Source organism: Vollenhovia emeryi, unplaced genomic scaffold (assembly GCF_000949405.1).
Source record: "Vollenhovia emeryi isolate VEMERY1.0 unplaced genomic scaffold, V.emery_V1.0 DF939235.1, whole genome shotgun sequence".
NCBI classification, from domain to species: Eukaryota; Metazoa; Arthropoda; class Insecta; order Hymenoptera; family Formicidae; genus Vollenhovia; species Vollenhovia emeryi.
Genome location: NW_011967131.1, coordinates 44,264 through 63,534, shown reverse-complemented (window position 1 = coordinate 63,534; position 19,271 = coordinate 44,264). Strand labels below are relative to the sequence as shown.

At 34.2% G+C, this 19,271-nt stretch overlaps 1 protein-coding gene and 2 long non-coding RNA genes across 5 annotated transcripts in view; 2 read left to right on the top strand and 1 right to left on the bottom strand.

Annotated features, from left to right (window-relative positions):
* The window catches only part of LOC105560231 (ABC transporter A family member 1-like), a 16,524-nt gene extending 1,731 nt beyond the window's left edge, over positions 1-14,793 (top strand). For 2 of the 3 annotated variants that reach the window (XM_012009153.1, XM_012009150.1), the window contains exons 2-24: positions 980-1,101; positions 1,430-1,603; positions 1,948-2,129; positions 2,924-3,095; positions 3,230-3,305; positions 3,380-3,533; positions 3,805-3,991; positions 4,360-4,506; positions 4,925-5,075; positions 5,246-5,319; positions 5,666-6,118; positions 6,240-6,589; positions 6,953-7,341; positions 7,527-7,784; positions 9,003-9,267; positions 9,570-9,735; positions 10,072-10,402; positions 11,033-11,310; positions 11,780-11,929; positions 12,296-12,657; positions 13,122-13,329; positions 13,591-13,924; positions 14,268-14,793. In XM_012009153.1, coding sequence (XP_011864543.1) covers positions 1,009-1,101; positions 1,430-1,603; positions 1,948-2,129; positions 2,924-3,095; positions 3,230-3,305; positions 3,380-3,533; positions 3,805-3,991; positions 4,360-4,506; positions 4,925-5,075; positions 5,246-5,319; positions 5,666-6,118; positions 6,240-6,589; positions 6,953-7,341; positions 7,527-7,784; positions 9,003-9,267; positions 9,570-9,735; positions 10,072-10,402; positions 11,033-11,310; positions 11,780-11,929; positions 12,296-12,657; positions 13,122-13,329; positions 13,591-13,924; positions 14,268-14,347 — 5,034 coding nt within the window. In that variant the 5' untranslated portion in view covers positions 980-1,008 and the 3' untranslated portion in view covers positions 14,348-14,793. Of the gene's footprint in view, positions 1-228; positions 328-979; positions 1,102-1,429; positions 1,604-1,947; positions 2,130-2,923; positions 3,096-3,229; positions 3,306-3,379; positions 3,534-3,804; positions 3,992-4,359; positions 4,507-4,924; positions 5,076-5,245; positions 5,320-5,665; positions 6,119-6,239; positions 6,590-6,952; positions 7,342-7,526; positions 7,785-9,002; positions 9,268-9,569; positions 9,736-10,071; positions 10,403-11,032; positions 11,311-11,779; positions 11,930-12,295; positions 12,658-13,121; positions 13,330-13,590; positions 13,925-14,267 lie in introns of those variants that run through there. The other variant, XM_012009151.1, reaches the window with a different exon arrangement.
* A 1,704-nt stretch (positions 14,794-16,497) lies between these two features.
* Positions 16,498-17,854, bottom strand: LOC105560229. The gene is made up of 3 exons (XR_001008808.1): positions 17,690-17,854; positions 17,406-17,626; positions 16,498-16,841 (listed from the first exon to the last, which is right to left on the bottom strand). It is a non-coding gene; the product is annotated as an uncharacterized LOC105560229 (long non-coding RNA).
* Positions 17,855-17,957: 103 nt separating this feature from the next.
* LOC105560227 overlaps positions 17,958-19,271 on the top strand; it is a 4,841-nt gene continuing 3,527 nt past the window's right edge. Inside the window, exon 1 of the long non-coding RNA XR_001008807.1 lies at positions 17,958-19,119. This is a non-coding gene — a long non-coding RNA (uncharacterized LOC105560227). The remainder of the gene's footprint in view (positions 19,120-19,271) is intronic.

Genomic DNA, 19,271 nt, shown 5'->3' with positions numbered 1-19,271 from the left:
GTGAGTCGCGCGTCGATAGTGTTAGTGCACTAACACTATCGACGCGCGACTCACGGACAGGTTTCCGTTCAACCGTAATGTATGATTAGCCTGTTTTGAACCTTTTTATCTAAAAAAACTACTGCTCGGAACGAAAAATGGTAAATAACTTTTTAATTTATTTTTTCGACGACTTTCTTGCTATGGTATTTTGATTCGCGAATTTCAGGACACCCTGTATATATATTCCTAGGTCGCAGAAGACATCTAACATTATCTAACATTCTAACACAAGCGTTAAAAGTGAATTCAACAACGTATATTAGCGGAAAGGTAGAACAGTATAATGTAAGCATCTAAACGTAGTGACAGCTCCGAAACAAATCCGATAACGATCTTCTGATTGATAAACTCGTTGTTAAGGTTACGGATCTATCACGGGGGCCGTCGTAGCGCGGGCGTATAATATTAACAGTGATATCTTTGTTAAGAGTGGCACTTAAGCTCAATATTTTGTTGTACAATGCAATGGAGAACTATGTGTTGCAGCATACACATCTAATGTTCAATAATTACTTTGTGCAGTATCATGTTATGTACAAAATAAAACCGATAAGACAACAAGATAATGCCACAGCCTAAGTTTCTTAAATTGATATGTTAAAATTAATAATTAGGCTTGAAATCAAATTTAAAAAATTACCTCTTTTTATAATAATATCTTTATGGAATTTCCTTTGGGGTTACAATCTTTCAACTTATTCTACACCTTAATCTAAATTTAAAAAATTACTTATATAAAGCTCGATTTATTTTTATTTTTGACAATTATGATGACAATTATTATGACAATTAACTTCTTTAGAGATATTCGATATTTTAAAATTGGATCGAAATAAATTGCTAGAATAATGCGCTAAAATTTGAACTTTTATTCCTATCACTTTCAAACATTGAAATTTCGTCGTTGTTTAGTTTATCAATATCTCTGTTCTCTTAGAAGACGAGAGAGTGAATACATCACGCAAAATGAATTCGTACGCGCTCTACTTTTCCCAACTGCGAGGGATGCTCGTGAGGAATCTCCTGCTGAAGAAACGCGATATGTCAAAGACGATTATGGTATGTCCAATTTTAATGCACTTAAATCGTATCAACTAACGAGTTTTCTAACGATTCAGCGATGATTGTGGCTACCGCTACTTGTCGTTGCGCAGTTATATTATCTTCTCACAAAAAGGCGTGTTAAGTGGATACTCGAAAGTCTCAAAATATTGTTTAGAAGTCAATTTTTTTGAAATCGCTCGATTCCTTTTATCAAAATGTTATTCAATCATTCACGTACATAAATGATGTTATGAATGGAAAATTGACTTCTTGCGATGCTATAAGACACACCATAATTGCGTATTTATTGAATTCAAAATCAGCATTATTTGATTGCCTACAGGAGGCCATTCTACCCCTCTATTTCTTTGGGATTTTAATCCTGGTAAAGGTTTTAACACCCAATCCAAACTTTCCCGCGATAACGACGCAGAGGCACCAAGAGGATATTTTTGAATTATTCAACGGTTATAATAACAATACGATTGCAGTGGTAGCCAATTCTACGGAAACCCTTGTGAGTCAAAATATGAAACCCGAGTGAAATATACTAAAGCCTGCGGTCCACTCAATGCCGCAAATGTTTCAAAGCGTTTGTCTTCTCTTTCTTTCTTTATTTCTTTCCTTCTTTGAAGGAAATTAACAATACTTATAACTTAACAACAATAAATTATATAAATTAACAACAATAAATTAACAATAAGTATTAGTGTATCAAATGGTCACTTTTGAATTAATTGAATTTTTTTTCGCTGCATATTTCTTTTACAATATCGTAATTTTATTTCGGTATTAATTCTGCTGCTATTCTGTCGGATATTGCGAGATATCGCGTGATATAACGCATGATGTATTTTTTAGAGCTTCTTAAACTCCATGAATAGCTTTTGGCTCTCGATGGGGAATTATTCCAATAAGCATCTCTTAAACTTCATGGTGTTCGATACGAAAGATGAGCTGCAAGCAGAGTACTGGAAAAATCCTTACAGTATACCTTTAGCAGTTATCTTCGAGCACCCTCAGCCGATATCACAGCATCTTAAGTAAGATAAAGTTTACATTAATTTAACTATTAATTAAATTTAGTAAGAGACTGCACAATATAAAAAAATATATACATGCAAAGATTTATAAAAAGGGACATTTTTAATAATCAGAAACAGTTTTATTTCTTACTATTTCCTATTAAGTTTTATTTCTTATATCGCAACGCTTCATGACGGACTTGCAAAATTATGACTGCGCGTTTTCTCTTGAATTGTAATTAGTGTTTTCAATACAAGTTTTAACGTAATTATCTTAATTAAATTTTATTTTAATTTCTATACACTAAAGATGATGTCATTAAAGATCGAAACGTTTGTCATATAATTTGATTATTTATAATACCTACAGTATTATTAGCACTAATATCTGGCCTTAGTTCGGTAGCAAATAACGAATGTACACATTTATTTTTATTTTAAAATGGCACACAAGAATTCTCGGCATGTCACTTCTAGCTTCTGACACTAAACAAGAACAACTACAGTAAGGACCAGGGGCTATTTTAATAGATTCTAAATAATGTAATCTGACTTTTCAATTAATTTACTTTATAACTATTTTAATGTTAATACGTGTTTAACGTTATATTAAACATTAAATGAATTTTATTGCATGTAAATTTTAACAAATAAATTTTTCAAAATCAGGTATGCAACGATAAATATAAACCATTAATTATGATTCTTTTTCTCTTTTTCTTATTTCTATTCGACTCTCGAGAAAAACTCAGTTCAGTTATTAGTTTTTTTTATTAATATATGAAACCTTTTATATAATTTATATTGTTTAGATATGAAATTCGGATGAATCCTTCATATACCTCGCCACCATCGTCAAAAGAATTGTATTCGACTCCGAGCAGTTGTCGACAGAGTTTGATTGGGGAAGCCTGTCCTGTTAACAATTACTTGCATTCCGGCTTCTTGGCTTTACAGATGATAATGGATATGACAAAGATAAGAGTGAGTCCATTAAATTTAGTAAATGTCTACTAATTTTACTTCATTTTATGAGTCACGTTTTTTTGCTTCGTAAGAACATAAGTCTGATCTGACAATTAAGTTTAGGAACTTGAGCCTGAAGTTACTTTTTGCAGTTGGACACGGGAAATTCCGACGTAACAGTACCAGATATTAAACTCATTATGTTTCCTAAGGAAGCGTATACTGCTGGTAAGTAGTCTTACTGGAAATTCGATACACTTATTTCTGCGTTTAATGTGTTAACAATTATATTATTTTCTTAGGCTGGATGGTGGCCTTTAGAGTTGTTGTTCCGCTTTTCATGGTTTTGGCGCTTTCGCAATTCGTCACCTATCTTCTAATCTTAATAGTCAGCGAAAAGGAGAAAAAGATTAAAGAGGGAATGAGGACGATGGGCTTAAACGATTCCGTGTTTTGGTAAAACCATAAATTTACTAATAATTCTGTCGAATACTATATAGCTAGGCCGGTTCTGGACCACTTTTGAAATTTGATATCGGCGGTCCCGCGGGGAGGGGGAGGAGGACCGCCGATATCAAATTTCAAAAGTGGTCCAGAACCGGCCTAGCTATACTACTAATACTGATTTCAATGATTTTCCCTAACGATATTTGATTTTCTAAAAAAAAATTTATACATACATAATACTCTCTTGCAGTCTTACACATTTCTTTTCTTTCTCTCATAGGTTGTCTTGGTTCATCATCTACAGCGTCATCGTCTTTTTGTTTTCTGCCGTCGGAGTGACGTTGCTCTTCGCGCTAAAAATATTTCAATACACGCATTTCCTGCCAGTATTCCTCTTGATGGTTCTATACAGTTTCTCCATGATTATGTTCGCTTTTATGATCACACCATTCTTCGATAAGGCGCGCGTAAGTAATTCTTAACGAGATTTTCCATATCTTCTTTTCTACTGAAAGTTTTTATAATTAAAATTTTTTAATTTTTTTCCTAAATACAATTTTTGTGACATTTCCTAAGATTGTATATGCATCTAATCATTTTTAGACTAGCAAAGAATAGCAGTATAAATGGTCAATTTCCTGAATTAAGAAAAATTATATAATACAAGCAAGCATGGTGGGAGACATTCGGAAGTATTTAAACAGCTTTCTTAATCGAGTCACTCTTTTTTCCTTTTAAAAATAAGGATATTAGTTATTAATGAACCATGGGAGTGTTACGATCACTGTTTTCATAAAATTATTTGCCAGTAAGTATTTTTTTTTATTTGTTTCAGACAGCTGGAGTCATAGGAAACTTTGCTGTCACGATACTGAGTTTGATATATTTTATCCAAGTATTCCTAAGTGATTCCAGTGCAAGCAGCACATATTGGTTGATTTCTTTGATTAGCCCAACAGCCCTCGGCTTGGCAATGGATAAGGTAAGTCTCAAAATACTCCGTGATGACAATTCGTCCTACCAGACTTCAATTTGATGGTTTAACTTCTTACATAATTTGGAAACAAAGTGACAATAATAATAATGGTTTGTTTAATTTTTTTATATTAGTGAAATATTTTACTTAAACATTCACAAATGATTTAACAAGAAAAGATTGGCAAGTCGAATTTTTATAATTGCAACAGATGTGGATTTTTTTTATGTATGTTGCATTTCATGTATGTATAATATATCGTATCCCAGCAAACACACAGAACATTGCAGCAATATTACGGCAGTATTGTAACATTGTAGCAACGTTACAGCAATGTTGCAACATTGCCGCAACGTTACTGCAATATTCTATGTTTATTTGGATGTATATCGTATTTCGAATAGCTGGGCACTATGTTACCTAGGTTGTGGTGCTGGATCTACAAGGTGAAGGATTGAATTTCGACAATCTCTGGTCTGGCTCAGGGATTCCTTTTGGCGGCAGTCTCATCATGATAACTCTGGATATCTTTCTATACGGCTTTCTAGCCTATTATCTCGACTCTGTGATACCAAGTATGTTTCCTTAACTTTTTTACAATTTACCGCAATACTATGTTGTTTCGCACAAAAATGTTTTAATTGTGCTAAGTATGAGAATATCTTTAGATTCAAATAATTCTTGGAATAATTTATTTGCACGTTTGCCTGCCTGAATGGAACTTTATATAAAGATCAATTTCTAGGTGAGCATGGGACCAAGAGGCCACCTTGGTTTTGCTTTTTACCTGGATTTTGGTGTCAAAAAGAGGCTCAAAGTGTGAGTTCTTGAGAATATGTAAAAACATACATGAAGCTATCAATCTCTCTCTCCTCCTGCCCTCCAAAACACACACAGACACACACATACATTAAATGTTTAAAAAATAAAATTATTATCACAACTCTTTACCAAGATAGACTGATTTGTATGGACTACTTGAAACAGTTCAAAATAATATAAAAGTCCGAGAAACTGTATATAAAAACGTGTGGGAGATACTCTGAAGTATCAAAAAACACTTTCTTGTTAATCGAGTCACTCTTTTTTGTTTTAACAATAATGGTAATTATTGATGATATGTGGGAGAGTCACAGTCGTCGTTTACATAGAAATTCGATAGTAGATATCGTCGTCAAACAGCAAGTCGGATTCGTTCATTCCGGATGAGGAAACGAATCCCGACGTGGAGCCAGTAGTGCGCGAGATGAAGGATCGTGAAGCGATCAGGATAGCAGATCTTCACAAATCCTTCCACAAGTGCAGGCGTCCGGAGATCAAGGCGGTGAACGGCATCAATCTAACTATTTACGAGAGTCAGATTACCGCCATCCTCGGTCATAACGGCGCCGGCAAGACCACCCTCTTCAATATCCTCACTGGCTTGATCGCACCTACATCCGGCACCGCTCTCATATTCGGCTACGATGTGCGCGATTCCAACGACATGCGGGCGATACGCAGCATGACCGGGGTTTGTCCGCAGCACGACATCCTCTTCGATTTGCTGACACCACGGGAGCACCTCGAGTTCTTTGCCGCAGTGCGTGGCATTCCACGCTCGATGATACAACCTGAGGCACGTAGAGACAGCAAAAACATCTATATACTTCATGTTTATGTGCCTAATGAAGATCGGCATTTTTATTTGTTTTACAGAAACAAAAATTGATAAAAAGATTGTGACGTTTGATCTCCAGGTGGAGAAAACCCTGAAAGACATCGATCTGGTTGAGAAGGCGGACACCTTCGCGCAACACTTAAGCGGTGGACAGAAGAGAAAGCTATCGGTGGGAATCGCTATCATCGGCGATCCCAAAATTATTATTCTCGACGAGCCTACCTCTGGGGTGGATCCTTACTCGAAGAGACAGCTGTGGTCTCTTCTGCAGTCGAGGCGGCATGGAAAAGTGATTTTGATGACAACTCACGCCATGGAAGAAGCGGACATACTCGCCGACAGGAAAGCAGTAATAAGCAAGGGGAAGCTTAGATGTTGCGGCAGTTCCCTGTTTTTAAAGAACAAGTTCGGCATTGGATACCATTTAACGTAAGGATGTTACATAGTATTTCTTTTTCATTACATTAACAGGAAACGTATTAGTTACAAACTTATAAATTTATTAGTTTATGAAATTTAAATTGCGGTAATTTAAATTCTCAGTTTGAAAAAAAACTTAAAGAAATTAAATATTTTCTTGTTTATTTCTTTAAATCTCTCACTTTAAATAGATTGATTAAAATTAATTTAAAATGGTTCGAATTTAAGAAATAATTTAATTCTACAGTACAAAACATATGGAGTAGTACAAAGTTTAGTATAACATATTATTTCAACGGAATGAAATTACAAAGCGTATATGTATAATTTTCCGTCAAGAATATAATAATTGTAGATTATAATAATTTATAGATTAGTCCTAGAGGGTAATGCCAAGGAAGGTGCTATCGGCGAATTAGTAATGTCATACGTGAGCAGAGCGGAGAAGGTGAGACGTCACGGTCATCAGGAATTGAGCTTCATTTTGCCTTACAATTCTGTGGAGAATTTTGCACCCCTTTTCTCCGCGATCGAGCACGAGATTGAGACTCGTTCAAGTAACCTTGGCATTAGCAGCTATGGTGTATCGATGACCACCCTGGAAGAGGTATTCTTGCAACTGGAAAAAGAGGAGGAGGAGCCCAAGTGCGAAATGGACCTGAGAATGGTGTTCGACCGATTGCTTTCGTTACAACCCGAAAACACGTATCAGAGTTTACAGAACGAGGCAGTAACCAACCAGGGGGACAGTCGAGGGGAAGGTGAGTGGATCGTCTCTTCTCATACGTTCCGTCCCCAGAGCAACTCAAAAGAAAATGATTTGCTTTTTTTTCTAAAATAAATAAATGCGCGATTTTGTTATCGAATTATTAATCAATGTTAAGTATTGATCTCACCGTAATCTGTTTTCTTCTTTGTGGTGTGATGATATTATGAAATTATTTAGCGAACGATTTGCCAGACGGCATCCATAATGATGGAAATCCACCTGTGCTCGGTCTCGGCTTAGATTCTATCAATATTCGACCTAGTTTTTCTCAATCTCTCTACGCCATATTACGTATAAGAGTGCTCAGACTCTTTAGGAACGTCCAACTCCTGTGCTTCACAATTATCATGCCATTGGCTCTAACAGCGATCGGTCTGTACGTGAACAGCACCCAGAAGGTTGATGTCAAGATGGAACCGCTACAACTTAATAACTGTAAGTAATTGCAAAATATGAAATAATAGAATTAAAATTAATTAAAAATGGTTTTTTTAAGAACGACATTCCCAAATTAATCATCTTAAGTAAGAAAATGTTACTTCATAAAAATATTTTTGTAAGGATGTAGAGAATTACGCGTGGTTAGGTTTGTCGCTTATACTTAGTCGCTTATACTTGGCGCGAGACACTACCGTGTCTCGTGATTATTTGAATAAAGACTTCTTGTCGGCAGTATATAATTAACCAATATAGGAAATTTGATAAACGACACAACTAGCAAATTCTAATTAGAGAAATTTACTGCGAGAAATATTACTCAGTCAGGATTTGAACCTGAATCTCCTTACACTCTAGGCAGGCGTTTCACCAATTCGAACACCGAGACATATGGCACTGAGGCATGTGTTAGTGGTCGAATTGGTGAGACGCCCGCCTAGAGAGTGTAAGGAGGTCCATGTTCGAAACCTGGCTGAGATAATATTTTTCACGATAAATTTCTGTAATTAGAATTTGCCACTTGTTTCCTTCATCAATTTTCCTACATTGGTTAATTATTATTTGTTTTAGTACGTGTCCATAATTTTATGAATATTTTTACGAATATGGATGATTAAAAATTTGAGTAGCACAATATATTGGCACAATATCGGGAAATAATGTGAATCTAGTAGATCCAATATTGGTCCAATATTATAAGATGGACGCCTTCTCTTATTTAGCCAGTATATACTGGCTATAGACGTATGTCTATTTAGTAATATTGGTCTAATATTGTATCAATATTAAACCAATATTTTTATTACATTGTTAAATATTGGCCAATGTACTTTTAATCTAAATCTAAAACAATATTATATAATTATTATCGTGCAATATTTACATTTATTCCATGGCCAATATTGACTTTACATTGAACAATATCGGCCAATGCATTTCTAATATAACAAACATTGGACCAAACATTTAGCCAATGTTTAGCCAATGCACTGTGCTATTAGGGAAATTATTTAGACAACATATGTACATATTATATTATATCTTGATATCACAGAATTACCAGTTGTTGCTGCGAATCAATCAGTTGTATGAATTTATAAATTAAGAGTATTTATTTTAGTAAAAAATTTATTTTACTGAAAAAATGGTTTTGAAAATTTGTTAAACTTCTTACTATATTTGCAAATTAATCATAGAATGCTTCTTCTTTCTTAGGTACATACGACGAAACTAAGATTCTCTATCGAAATAATACCAACCATGACATTACCAAGTTGATAGATAGCATAACTCAAGACGTGGAGCATATTGAAGAGTATGATGGCAATTTTACGAATTTATTGAATATCGCACCACACATAGCCGCCTTTAACGTTAACGATTATAATCTTCCGCAACTCAAGCTGGCTGTCACATACAACGATACAATGCAACATTCCCTTCCGATATTGATAAACATTCTATCAAATGCTTATTATAGGTGAGTTTGTCTGAGGAAAAAATAATGAGGGTTCAGTGGTTTTCAAATTATTTAAAGTACGGGAGTTCTTTAAAGATAGAAGTTGATCAAAATGTTATAGTTTGTAAACATTTGTAAAATGTGAAGTTGCAAAAAGTCAATGTTATAAATATTAACATACGGTAGAAACTACAAATTCACTTCTTTAAACTTTTTAATTTATAGAAATAATTTAATTTATGAAAACCGATTATAGTTTATTTGGATGTAATAAATTTGCTACAAATTGAGTAACATTTTTAAAATTAAAATTTTTTATTTAGGTTAATCGCAAAAGAAAACAAAGCTACGCCGATCGAAGTTTATACATACCCTTTCCAGCAAATATCGCAACAATTCAATAACCCGGCTGGCTATGTTACACTCCTCGGCATGGTTTTTACATTGTTGCCAATTAGTTTAGCGGTGGACATGGTTTACGATCGTGAGGTAAAAGTTTTGCTTTCAGGTCCTAACTACAGACTATACAGAGATCATGTTTCAATTTAATAAATATTATTTTAGTACAATACATTGGACAATGTATAATTAATGAAAAGTAAATGTTAAAAAAATATTTTACACACCTTGTAGTCCCATTGGGTCGTCACGCACTAAAACTGCAGGGTGGGTGGTAGGCCGGGCTAAGACAATGATTTTTAATAATTAATAACTTGTTAACTATTACGAAAATTGTAAAATTAACTTAGCAAATATAAGGTTAAAATGTAACGAGGTACTTTTTTCAGCGAAGTTTTATATGCAATGTACTTAAATATTTTTCAGATCAAAGCAAAGAGTCAACTTCGTGTGAATGGTGTGTCGTTCTCCATGTATTTTCTTAGTTACTTCATTGTGCTACTGGGCCTGATAATTTTCATCTGTCTGTGCATCTTCGGCATCATGTTCCTTTTTGACGTGCCTTCTCTGCAGCAAACGCCGGCCATCATTTCCCTCGCCATTCTTATTATGCTGTACTGCCTATCGTCTGTTTTCTTCACTGCATGTGTCAGTTACATGTTCAACAAGTTGGAGACCGCGCAAAGCATGTTGCCGTACATTGCGATCCTTTTTGGGTTGCTACCGTTCATTATTATTATGGTCCTCGATATGCAAGGTAAATAATCGATGCACTGAGATCTTATCATTTTTTTTTAGTGGAAGGTATTGATTTCTAATTTGCAATATTATCCATTAAAAGTGTATTATTTTAACTTTTTACTTTTACTCTTGTCTTTTTAAATATTTTTTCTAATCTGGACAGTCAGATCTGACTTTGAAAATATCTGCCACAAATTTTGTCGAAACAATGTCAAAATACTTATAACAGGATCTGGTAACAGAATATAATAGTAGATTAACTGCAGTAATTGAGCAGAATCTGCCATTTCGCAACCATTTAAATGGTGTGTCCCATTTAAATGGCTCTTGTCAACAATCTGCTATCACATATTATATTGACAGGCTTTGCCAATAAAACACAAATTTAATGCAGATAATCGGATCTGTTGCAATATTTGAACAAATCTGCTGTCAATCTGTTATTATATCGCAGGCAGTTTACTCACTGAGAAGCTGCAAACTTTTGATTTTGAATGTCAATTTCTAACTTGCGGCATTGTCAATTTTACCTTTATTTAAAATATCAAGATTTAAACTAAGATGATAATTGTTTTTCTTTAAACACGACATATTCGCAAAGATTGGTAACATTAAAATTACAAATCTGTTACAAATATTGCTCAAGGTGGGACAGCGTCGTTCGCGTTGCACGTGTTCTTTTCCCTATCGAGTAGTATGTACATGCCGTTTGCGACGATATACTACGTGGATCGCATTTATTTGACGTGCTCTATCAACACCGTTTGCCACTATCTTACCATGTCTGATTATCTCACCACGGAAATCATAATTTTGGCTTCTGGCGCGCTGTTGCAATGTCCAATTTGGTTATTTGTGCTATTCCTGTTGGACATCAACAAAAGCGGCGGCAATGTCAGCGATGTCTTGAAACACTATTTTCTGGTTAGTGCACTTTAAACGTTATTATAAATTTAACGTTATCACTTCAAATTATTTCTGCTCATATATTTTTCTTTATATACAGAAAGTATATACATTATCTTATAGTGAAAATGACGAATGTTTTGTTTTGTAATTTGTAGATTTCTTTATTTTATTATAATTTAAAGTGATTTATAAAAAAACCTGGTATTGTATTATGTACAATACATGTAGAATACATTTTTGTTTTACAATCGTTTGTTATTTGATTAAAGTTGCATAATTTTTTGCTAATTTAATAAATAAATATTGCAAATTTTAAGCAGATAATGCTATATAATTTTTTTGAATATAATTTAAGGTACTCGTATACATTTCAGCCACGTTTATGATCAAATACCCGATGTTAAATCTATTAAAAATTATTAAGCGTATTTCTGAAATACTTACATATTTGTAACATAAGAAGTTATCTTTTCCATTCTTGTAGCGTGATGGTGGTTCTGTTCGTAAGGAAATTGTGGAAAATTCTGACGTCGGCGAACACGAGGACGCGGATGTGAAGCGCGAACGACAAAAGGTTTTTGACTGTGTCGCTTCACCAATTATTGGTCAAGAACCGCCGCTTGTATTGCTTCAGGTAAGTTAATAGATTAAATTATCGTCCAATATAATTTGCATAGTAAAATAGACAGCCAATCTGCCAATGAAAAAGTTTGCTAAGATATCTAGATACTCGTAAGGTTTTGCTCGATCGAAAGTATGTCAATATTTATTCTAATTAAATCTGCATCTGTGCACGTACAAAAAAATTATTTACAGATATATCCTTGCATCTTAATTTTGTACATAACAAAATTGGTTACATATATATACTTCGTTTTAACTTAAAATAATTTTTGTAATGCCACTACTCAGGTCGATCCCATCCTTATTCACCACAATGCAAAATTGTTCTTGTCAAATACGATCTTACATTATTTGATGCGCCAACGCACGATTATAGAATCTGCGAAAAGAGTACCGACAAAAGGAATTAGGAGCATCCTGTTACTCAAAACGCGAGAGAGAGCCAAAGATCGCCGTGCGAAATCTCTCGTTGGCGGTGGAACAGGGCGAGATACTAGGTCTACTGGGCCACAACGGCGCTGGCAAGACTACGACGATGAAGATCATCATCACCGAAGTGGCGCCAACAAAGGGCAGAGTGCAGATCAACGGCTACGACATCAATACCCACATGACGGAAGCTTTCCAGCAGATGAGTTATTGTCCTCAATATGATGCTCATTGGAAGAATATCACTATAAGAGAGCATCTGCAGTGCTACGCTGCGATTCGCGGGGTTCCAGGGAACGAAATTAATAGGTGCGATCTTTCAATACCCATTTAATAACACATGTAATTTTTTAACTGTAAAGCATGTATGAAATTCTCATAGGATTATAGCACAAACCCCTTGTTAGTGGTCTCAGCTCCTTATTTCATCGAGTAATTTAGTAGTCGTGCGAGCGTTTGTATTTATTTGTAATTCATTCTCTTTAGAGATGTAGTAGTTAACTTGTAAATAATGAAATTATTATAAACTTAAAAAATATTCCCTGTTGTGGCATTGAAGTTCTACCATAACATTAAAAATTACTATAGCACTATTAATTTTAAGATATAAATACTTGCTACTTTATGTGGCAATTATTTGGCTTCTTAATTTGTAAAGTATATAATATCAGCTTTTCTATCATAAGTGATAAAATATCACTGGGTTTCGTTGCTGTACATATACTATCCTTTCGTAGATATAATTATTTAGTTTATTCTATTGATTATTACAGAATTGTAGATCGGTATTTGTCCGAGCTACAGATTCATGAACACGCCAACAAACAAAGTCAAGAATGTTCTGGCGGAACTAGGAGAAAACTTAGCTTCGCGATGGCGATGGTCGGTGAACCTAAGGTGATTCTTATGGACGAACCAAGCACGGGCATGGACCCTAAGTCGAAGAGATTCCTATGGGACACGATTATCACTAATTTTCAGGTGAGAGCATCACACTATATTTAGTTTAGTTTTATTAAAATATTTCTATAAACTAAATGAGGAAAAAAATAGTATAAAATCAATACGAATGAAGAGTAAGTAAGAGAAGGATAATAAAATGATAACAAGATTACCAGAAGCGTCCGAGTAACTTAATATACTGGCAGTGATAATTTACGTTAAAAAATTAAAGATTTTGCATCAAAATATAAATTACATTGCAGTAAAGACCTTTCTTCTAAAGATCTCTTCAATTAATAGGGCGACAGGGGAGTTATATTAACGACCCATTCTATGGAGGAAGCCGATGCACTGTGTTCAAGAGTCGCTATAATGGTGAATGGCGAGCTGAGGTGTATCGGTTCGACTCAGCACTTAAAGAATGTCTACGGTGCTGGCTACACCCTAGAAATAAAGCTGGGTGGTGATTGTACACCGACATCCTCCAACGACAGGATCGCCAGTTTAAAAGCATTCGTTGCTAACCTCTTCCCCGACGCTATTCTGGAGGAAAGCTTCGCTGATCGACTAGTTTTTGCCGTGCCTCAACATGCGGTGAAGTCGCTAGCTGAGTGCTTCACACAATTTGAGAAAGGTGAGAATAAGCTTGAAGAGATTGAGGAATTTCTTCCGAATTCAATAATCAGCTTGTCGTGGGCCCAAAAAAAACATCAAAATCTAAAGATATTTTTTTTATAGAAACGAGCAACGTTAAAGAACAGTTAAGTTAAAGAAAAAGCAGTTTAATTAATTTTTGTTTTATATTTGAGATGTTTCAATTTTGATATATCTGAAAATTTTCAGTAATGTAGGACATTGTATCTTATTTCTTACTTGTATAATTTCTAATTTGTTTTAAGAATTTAAAACTTTAACTTTGTATTGTAAACCAATCGTAAACAAAGTTTTCGTAATTTTTTTTAAATTTATGCTTGCAGCTAAGCTCGAAATGGACATAGAAGAGTACAGCTTTAGTCAAATTACCCTGGAACAGGTGTTCCTGAAGTTCTCACATTAAGACGCTTCTCTAGAATGACGATGTGCCATTGTTACGCGATAATCTGTATCTCGACAAAAAATTGTAGGAAAATTAAAAAAAGCTTCTAGGGAAAAATGCACTTGTTGATACTTGTGTTGAATTTTTTAAGAGAAAAGTTTTTACCATACTCTGCAGAGCGTCAAATGTACATAATTTTAAGAAACACAACAGAGTGTTCTTTTTTAAAGTATAGAACGGAAGGATAAAGAGACGTTAGAAAACTAGGGATAGCACGTTAAAATAGAAGTATTCAAAATACTTTTTGAGTTTTTCATCTACGATGATTTTTTTCAGTACGTTGCAGCAATTAGCTTACGGAAAATGTTTTCTATTTTTTTTACTAGTGTAATTACTGCTAAAATGGAATCTGTACTGCTTTTATGAACAAAATATATTGTTGGATTGTCTCCCATAATATTCAACGCTACTTGTGTGTTTGTGTTTGTAAAGTTTACATTTTGTTCACTAAGTGAAATGAAAGGAACTTTAGAGCCCGCAACTAAAAATGTATTAGGTACACCGTGTCACCACATTAAGTCGATATTACCGTTCTGATTACATATTCTAAATGTACGCCCAAAACAACCTAAGGATAGGATCAATTTTCAAAAACAAAAATATTTTTTCTGCAGTTGTTAAAATTGTCTATGTGTCAAAGACGCGCAGAAGAACATTATGTTCGAACATAGCAATATGAGAGCGCCTTTATTTTCTGTCTCTCTCAGTTCTGCTGGCTTCACCAATACACAGAGAGCATGTGGGTTCATTTATGCTACGTCCATGACAGGTACCGTACACATTTTTCTTTCTAACGAAAAGAAAGTGAGAGGTTGTGAAAAAGAGTGGAGAGACAATTGAGTGTGTGATAATTTGTATACATGTTCATACAGTATATTTATATATGTCACACTGTATGTATATAGATATAGGCATTGCTGAAAAAGGAATGTGAATTCTTTCATATTCTCTTAGAAAAATATGTATTAATTTGTGTTTTTAAATATAATAAATCATTTTAAAAATAAATTATTTTTAATATAATACTAAATATAAATATGTTATTAATTTATATACTACGTAGGAAAAAAGTCGCGAGAAAATTCAAGAAGGCCTTATTTTGACGTCTTTATGACGTCACAAAACTGTGTTTGCCAAGAACCATAATGACGTCATCATAACTAATACAACTATGACTTTTAAAAGATGTCATTTTGACAACATTTTGTCTTATGTGTTCTCTTTGGAAAACATCAACTCGTTGTCTATACTTATTCTAGATTGATATGCTCTCCAGAAGATTTGTAAATAGGTACATGGTGAGTACGTGTAAAAAGTTTCCTTTCTCTTTTTTGCTTCCTCATAGAGGATGCTTTGTTTTCGTGAAAAAATTTTTTTTCCAGTTTTCTTTGGCAATATGTTTAAAATGTTTTAAAACGTCAAAAAATCATATTTTTACAAAATGTCTGTATGCGTGTGTGTGTGTGCGCGCGCGCGCGTGTGTGTGTGTATGTGTATATGTACGCATTCGAATGTCTGTGGTTGCACTAACATCCGTAAATTTTGAGATATCGGGCTAATTTTTTTTTTAAAACGTCGAGAATCACTAAAGGAAGGTTGGTATTGATTTCTGCGATGATCGATAAATGGGTTTCTTTTTGAAAAAATCTTGAATTTTTTGAGAAATGCCTGTGGTTGCTCTAACTTTTGCAAATTTTGAGATATCGGGGTATTTCTCATTCTATTATTCTTTCCAGTCTTTTCTACCCCTATTTCATATATAATTTATTAATATTCGGTTGATTAGTTCTTGAGTTATAGATGTTTGAAATTTCGCGGAATCCGTACATGAATATACTTTTTCATTATCTGGGTGTTTCAAAAGTGATGCTACAAAATGTAATGGTGAAATGTATACATTAGTATAAGCAAAAAGTCCTAATATTAATTTTTTTAGAAATGTCTCTGGTTGGTGTAACTATCGCAAATTTTCTTTAATAATGATTTCCAAAAATTTCAAATGTCTATAACTCAAGAACTAATTAATCATATTTTAATGAATTATATATGAAATTTGGATTGAAAAAACTGAAGAACAATATAATATATAATTAGAAAAAAGTAAAGTAAAGTAAAGTTTCTAATTTGCACACTTTATTTAATTTTGCCTTCAACATCTGCGAACTAATGCGTTATGAGATAATATAATTTAATTTCTTGCATAACATAACAAATTTTAGGCTGAGGAACGCACAGAATTCATGCGATCCTAATAATGCTGTCAGATATCTTAATCAACTATATGCGCGCATAATTTACAACGTGTGAGGCTGTTAAAATTAACAATATGAATTTATTGAAATCCTACGAATACAAAATACAGAATATTTTCATCCTTCTGTCGTTGCTACGACATTTTCTACGGTCTCGCTTTTAGCTTTTAGCTGATATTGCTGAAATGTTGATATCCATGAACCTGCAAATAGACATAAAATACACATATACTTTGGGAAGGAATCTGTCAAAAGCTGGAATGTATAATTTTCAGAGATACAAAATTTGCACTTTAAACAAACTCTAAAATAATATTATAAGCTCAATTCGCAGTTTATTAAAATGGTATGATTATTTCTTTTACATTTTTATATGTTATTTAATTTACTATAATTTTATAGAAAAATAATATTTAAACGTATGTATTTAGTTGACTATTGTTAATTAAAGCTGTAACATTTAAAGCTACCGACGTTCATTACGTTCATTAGTGTATTAAATAAACAACTAATTTAATATATGTATTCTCTGATTATTAATGAAAAGTTATGAGAATGTAGTGAATAGAAATATGCGTGGAATATCCTATTAATGTAAAATTAGAAACATTCGCACCGGAGATGTCATACAAATTTGTTGCGCGTTGATTACGAATCTAGAGTATGATTGCGCGTGATTTAATTACATACGTTTGTAATCTATACTCTATTTTCGAAGATAACTCGTTTTAATAGACCCAAATACATTGAAAGTAACAGTTACCTACCTATGTCTCTCGGTCATTATGCGGGCGTGCGACATTTTCCTCTGGATTCCGCGGTTCCTGGCCTATCGAACATGGAATTGGAGTTGCTCTTCGAGGATACTCTTCAATACTTTTTAGAACGATATCGTTATGTCGTTCTTCCTCCTGAGCGACTATCGATGATGCTAAGATTAGCATCATCGTTGTAAATATTAACAAAATACCCACGAAGAACTTCATTTCTAAATGGTGCAATAATTCTTAAAATATATACAAATCAAAGTGCAAGATAAAAATCTCCGTACCTCTAATTTTGTATCTTTACCGCTTTCTCGATTCTCTTTTCTTGACTTCTCTTGACTTTGTTCGTAATTTATGTGAAATCTTCGAACCCTTCTCACTCTTAATGCCTCTTTACTCCACTTATCTCGGCGAGTATCTTACCGCTTCGCTGTCGCGTATTTCCTATTTATACTTCCAACGATGCACTTTGCTTCATTGCAATAAAAATTTAAATCGTGCAAATTAAAAGTGCACTAGTTATCGTAATCAAAATTTACCGATATCAATGTCGTCAATAAACATAATACTTAGAACGCGTCATTACTTTCCTGTTTCAGCCAGAAATAATTAGTTAAATCAACGACATGATGTGTCGATAAATCGTCAATATCAAATACCGGTTAATATTATTTTCTCTCACTTCTGATATCATCATAATTACATAATATACACAATTTTAATCTAGCAATTGCGTACTGTTTTATGAGACTTTATCGTCTTTTATCTAACTCTACATCGAATCAACGCGAAGTCGGAGAGCGCAAAATATTCGTATGTGGAGAGTATTTGCTTGAAAGACACAGAAATCTTATAGAAATATTCACAATTACTTAGTTAATATAAAAACAATTATGTTTAGGTAAAACAATGACAAAAATATTAACCAATATGCGATATCGGCCAATTACACTGTGCAACAAAATTTTGGTCATGATCACGCCTCATTTTGAAACCTATTCGGCTCACATTCTGGTGCCAAAAGAAACCCGAAAACGTCTTTCATTCCCCTAGGAAAATAGGATTCTGTCCAGGAGATCAAATTTATCATTTTTCTCACATTTCGCTACATTTCTGCCAAAAATAGGATACGGCTAGTCTTGTACTGCCGGTTGAGGGTCTATTTCTAGTCAGGCTAGTAGCCAAGACCCAAACGAATCCAACAATGTACAGAAGTCGTGGTTTTTTAGTATAACGTACTGTTAAGGGGCCATTTTAAAAGAAAAAGTAGCTGCTTCCAGCGCCTGACGAACAGACCGGGAATGTTCAAAAGTATGAGATGTATGTTTTGTGATGACAACAAAAAACATTGGAAAACAAGTAACCATTTTACAGACTGCAAATATTAAATTGCGTTTAATTTTTGCATTTTAACAGTTGGTTTAAATAACCTTAACAGTACGTTATGCCCAAAAACCACGACTTCTGTACATTGTTTTTTACAAGTGATTGAAATAATGTGATGTAACAAATTTTAATATAATTATATTTATCAAGTGTTGAGAGTCAGCACTCTCATGTGCGACTCAAGTGCCATCCTCACTAGGGAATGGCATTAGCACTTGTGGACTTTCCTTACTATTGTACTTTTTGTCTTTTTATGGTATATATCCCTACTTTTTATTTTTCATGAATACTCAAGTAAGCAGAGATGCCAACTCTGCTTCTCTGCATGGCAGCCGAGCGCGTGGAGGCAGTGATGCCAGCCGAGAACGTTAGCACGCACGCTGCAGCGACGGTGGGGATAGGAGAGGGGATAGTCCGTTCGGCCACGCGCGCGCGTGGCTGGCATCACTGCGTGGAGGGGGTAGAGTGGGGGTAACCTCA